Source organism: Centruroides sculpturatus, unplaced genomic scaffold (genome assembly GCF_000671375.1).
Source record: "Centruroides sculpturatus isolate CEXI.00-Female unplaced genomic scaffold, Cexi_2.0 scaffold1472, whole genome shotgun sequence".
Classification (NCBI taxonomy): Eukaryota; Metazoa; Arthropoda; class Arachnida; order Scorpiones; family Buthidae; genus Centruroides; species Centruroides sculpturatus.
In genome coordinates this window covers 51,541-56,853 of record NW_019385805.1, presented here as the reverse complement: position 1 = coordinate 56,853, position 5,313 = coordinate 51,541, and the positions used below count along the sequence as shown (strand labels likewise).

General features: G+C 32.4%; 1 protein-coding gene and 1 long non-coding RNA gene across 2 annotated transcripts; both read right to left on the bottom strand.

The window, feature by feature from the left end:
- Nucleotides 1–504: 504 nt before the first annotated feature.
- LOC111642241 (zinc finger protein 26-like) lies at nt 505–2,739 on the bottom strand. The gene is made up of 2 exons (XM_023388551.1): nt 2,334–2,739; nt 505–2,297 (listed from the first exon to the last, which is right to left on the bottom strand). The coding sequence occupies exons 1-2, from the start codon at nt 2,428–2,430 to the stop codon at nt 505–507; spliced, it is 1,890 nt and encodes a 629-aa protein (XP_023244319.1). The 5' UTR covers nt 2,431–2,739.
- Nucleotides 2,740–2,767: 28 nt separating this feature from the next.
- LOC111642247 lies at nt 2,768–4,683 on the bottom strand. Its single transcript, XR_002759532.1, has 3 exons — nt 4,501–4,683; nt 3,009–3,319; nt 2,768–2,909 (listed from the first exon to the last, which is right to left on the bottom strand). It is a non-coding gene; the product is annotated as an uncharacterized LOC111642247 (long non-coding RNA).
- Between the last annotated feature and the right edge of the window lie 630 nt (nt 4,684–5,313).

The following is a 5,313-nucleotide window of genomic DNA, read 5'->3' as shown; positions in this document are numbered from 1 at the left end:
AGACCAAAATTTAAAAAACGTGAACATCACACAGATTAATATGTACCCCTAAGTCTCTGGAACGGAATACATGCACCAGTGAACCTACAACTACACGATTTATATTTTAAAAATAATTAAATTCACTTAGCATTCAAAACTTGCGAATTTTGAAAAAAACAGATTTGCTGATTAAATACCGACAACTGTTTAACTGAAGTAAAACGGGTTTTCCCCTTGCTATGGATGTCTGCCTAGTTCAGTTCAGCCACATTCTGCTACAGTTCGCCTTTATTATCAGTTCGAAATGGGGTGGTTCCATAATACCACCTTTTCCTCTATTACTTTTTGACGTTTCGACATTCCAGAATCCCAAAAATATAAAAAAACCATTACAAAACACGCACAAAATTCTGATGTATGTGTGTCTGTTGGTGTCTATATTTTGCATTATATCTGAGGACTTGATGAACCAAAAATTTTGAAACTTGGCATGATTATTTCTATATATATCGGGCATTGATGCTACGAACTTTTAGTAATTAAAGGTCGAGGAGTTGGAAGATAGAGAAGGGTCATTTTTGGATTGTAAATAGGAAGGTCAGAATGAACATTAAGATCTGGTTTTTCCAAATCATTTAACCATGCTTTAAATAGGTCGAAACTCTTTTCATTGCAGCTCTGATTAGTTTTGTCACATTCAGGTATTTTGGAAATAGTTAAATCTTCATCTTCGAATGGTTCTTCCCAATTATTATCTAACTCTGATATTATCGACAATGATTCTGATGAAGTTCCAGGAAAATGCGGCGAAGAATATCCTGTAAAGTTCTTTGTTCTGTGATAAGGAAGATTAGCGTTTCTTTTAAGTTCATTTCTAGAAGTATTACTACTTGGCATAGACGAATATTCTGATGACGAACTGCTACTACTGTTCGATGAAGACCCACAGCTACTTTTTGCTTTATGAATGGATAAGCCAAGCTGTCCTTTGCATTCCTTTCCACAGGTACTACATGATATTATACTAGCACTTGACATAGACGAATATGCTGACGAACTGCAACTACTGTTCGATGAAGACCCACAGCTACTTTTTGCTTTATGAATGGATAAGCCAAGCTGTCCTTTGCATTCCTTTCCACAGGTACTACATGATATTATACTAGCACTTGACATAGACGAATATGCTGACGAACTGCAACTACTGTTCGATGAAGACCCACAGCTACTTTTTGCTTTATGAATGGATAAGCCAAGCTGTCCTTTGCATTCCTTTCCACAGGTACTACATGATATTATACTAGCACTTGACATAGACGAATATGCTGACGAACTGCAACTACTGTTCGATGAAGACCCACAGCTACTTTTTGCTTTATGAATGGATAAGCCAAGCTGTCCTTTGCATTCCTTTCCACAGGTACTACATGATATTATACTAGCACTTGACATAGACGAATATGCTGACGAACTGCAACTACTGTTCGATGAAGACCCACAGCTACTTTTTGCTTTATGAATGGATAAGCCAAGCTGTCCTTTGCATTCCTTTCCACAGGTACTACATGATATTATACTAGCACTTGACATAGACGAATATGCTGACGAACTGCAACTACTGTTCGATGAAGACCCACAGCTACTTTTTGCTTTATGAATGGATAAGCCAAGCTGTCCTTTGCATTCCTTTCCACAGGTACTACATGATATTATACTAGCACTTGACATAGACGAATATGCTGACGAACTGCAACTACTGTTCGATGAAGACCCACAGCTACTTTTTGCTTTATGAATGGATAAGCCAAGCTGTCCTTTGCATTCCTTTCCACAGGTACTACATGATATTATACTAGCACTTGACATAGACGAATATGCTGACGAACTGCAACTACTGTTCGATGAAGACCCACAGCTACTTTTTGCTTTATGAATGGATAAGCCAAGCTGTCCTTTGCATTCCTTTCCACAGGTACTACATGATATTATACTAGCACTTGACATAGACGAATATGCTGACGAACTGCAACTACTGTTCGATGAAGACCCACAGCTACTTTTTGCTTTATGAATAGCTAATCCACGTTGTCCTTTGCATTCCTTTCCACAGGTACTACATGATATTATACTAGCACTTGACATAGACGAATATGCTGACGAACTGCAACTACTGTTCGATGAAGACCCACAGCTACTTTTTGCTTTATGAATAGATAAGCCAAGCTGTCCTTTAAATTCTCTGCCACAAGTATTACATTCTGCCATTTCTACATTTGATAAAGTTGAATAACGCGAAACTGAACTACAATAACTATTTGTTGAATACCCTGAAACTAAACTACAATAACTATTTGTTGAATATCCACAACTACTTTTTGCTTTATGGATTGATAATCCACGTTGTCCTTTAAATTCTCTGCCACAAGTATTGCATTCTACTGTATCCATATTTGAAGAAAATGTTTTTATTCTATTTTAATCTAGCCACAATACTTTTCTGATAAAAACAATTATTTTTGTTTTAAAAATAAGAATGTGTTGACTTTCAAATGCATTTCAAAGTATATCAATTAAATGAAATGTTTTAACTTCTTACTAGAGTATTTGCAGTTTAGGTTGATGATAATTTTGAATAAATCTTCAGTTTTCTTCGGACACATAATTTTCTCTTCGTATTAACATAAATTAGTTAAAATTTATTTTGACGATTATTTTATTTGCACCTTTTGTATTTAAAGTATTTTTAAAATTTAATTATCAATTTTCCGATAGTTTAGCTGTTTGTAATGTTGATTCAGTAAATGTCTCTTCAATCCGAAAAAATTCTTTTCGGTAGACTACCTCACAGCCAGTTCAGGTTATAATTCCTTTTATTGCTTTTACAGATGCATTTCGAGCTAGGTTAATTTTCTAGCTCCTCCTCAGTGCTACAAAAATAAATTAAATTTTAACAAATTGATAAAAAAAACAATTCGGGTAGATGATGTTACAAGTTACAACAAAAATAAAACCATATTTTATAATACCTTTTAAGAGTTTCCATGTTTAATTATCAAGATGATATATTGAAATCTGACGCTAAGATTCTAAGAGCAATTTTCTTATCGTCTCAACTTTTTAATCAACATTTTGAACTAATTAAAATTGATGTATTTTGCGTTAATTTAAAAAAAAGTACTTAATTATCTTAAATCCAATAATTTCTAGTGTTTATAATCTTTTCAATATTCATGCTATATACTGTAATATACTGTTAATATCCGTAAAATAAATCTAACAAGTAAGTTAATCACGTGTAGTTTATAGGAAATCAATAGATTCGAAGAAAATATTCGATCTGAAAACATAAATATAACAATATAAATATTTAAGTCTTAAAATGGAAAAGTAAAATATTATTATTAAAATAATTTCATCTTAGGTATACAACTTTCGTTTTAATGAACATGGCCCTTCAGAATTCAAAATATGCAATTAGCATTAATGTTGTTTATGTAGGATCAGAATTTTTATCAGCTGCACATTAATAAATTTCTATTAATTTCAAAATATATAGAAATGCCTTCCTTCTACAAAAATGGATCGAAAATTATGATTTATATGAGTTTTATTGAAGCTACCGAGCATGGTTAAAAATTAAGACAGCATAAGCACAATTATTCCAGATATTACAGACAAGTAAAGCATTTTCAGAGTCACAAATAGCTTACATATAGATTATTGGCAATCTGTGACATGCCATAACAAGCAAAAATTTAAAAAACTAATAAGTAGGCTTAAAATTAATAAATACAAATGTTTATGAGTTAATTATACATTCTATTTGCAAAATTTCCTTAACTTTAACACAAAATAAGAAAAAAGTGAATTTTTAAGAAATTTGCGGAGTTTCTCGGGTTAAAAAACACCCGGGATTCCGTTGGATAAACCCTAGTACTTAGAATGAAATCTATACCGTGACCTTGAAACTAAGGACCTAACGTTGGTGTCCTGACCTTGTGTTTATAGACCTTGTCTATTTCTTCCCTATGTTTAATTAACATGTATATTTAATTAAAGATATGTTTTTAGTATTATTTCCATTTTAAAATTAAATATAATTTATTTATACTACATTAGAGATCATTAGCTATTATTAACGATTAAATTCGTTATTAATGACTAGTAAATGACCCACATACCAGCAAACATATCTACGACTTTTCGCCTTACTAAAAGTAACCTTAATTACGAGTAAAACTTTTCTAAAATAAACATATTTTATATTTTTAATTGCTTAAAAATATTAATTATAATTCTATCGGAAGTAAAACTGAATAATTACTGTCTGAACGGAATCGGAACTTATTTCTACATCTACTTTATATAATTATTTTGTATAGAATTAGTAAATAAACGGAATACACGATTAATTAATAATTAACTATTCAATAATTAGTTAGTGACTAATTACAGCAAATTTATTATTGTTGTTAATTAAGTTAGTATAAAAATAATTAGATATTATTTTAAACTTACAAGACTAGTCCAGAAGTGAAGTTACTGCTTACACGATGGTTTTGGTTTTGGTTTTGGTTTTCAAGCTTACGACTTCCTGTTATTACGTTACTTGTTCTGACTGAATGAATGACTGATTCATCATCTCCCAGAGCAAACCGCTGAACCTAGAGGTGAAATTTGGTACACAATTAGGGTACGTCATGAAAACGCGCACTAAGAAGGCATTTTTCGAAATTCCCCCGCGGGGGGAAAGGATTAAGGCTTAATAGGAAGAATGGCTTCTACTGTACTATTTTAGATGCGATTTTTTGTTTTTATCTGCGTTTTAGTAGCGTACGCCCATGGGAATGCACACTAAAGGTCCGGCTAGCGCGAAGTTTTTACGGCCCCAAGTGTCGAAAGTAAATACTTCTTCGCACGTGAATTGGTAGAAACCAAGGACTATACACTACAAGGATAGCCAGATCCCTATTCTACAATGTTAGCCAGGAATGGCAAGTTAGTGACGTCAGCACGAGTTCTGACCTCTCTGTTTACATAGAGCAGGGTGTGCACGTGTTTAGTTTTCGCTTTTAATATTCGTCCAATTTTGTGATTAACGAAGTGATTTATTTTAATATTTCTGTAATTGTTTTATTTGACTAAGTTTTTTATAAGGTAAGATGATTTAAATATAAGTCATTAAATATTTAAAGCTATATTTTTATGTTAGGTGAAGAACAAAATACTGAGTACTAGGTGTGCTGTGTATGGTTGCAATAATAACCTTCTTTTTTCAAATTGGAAGCAACCTGTTTACATCGGGTTTGATCAAAAAATGACAAGAGAAAT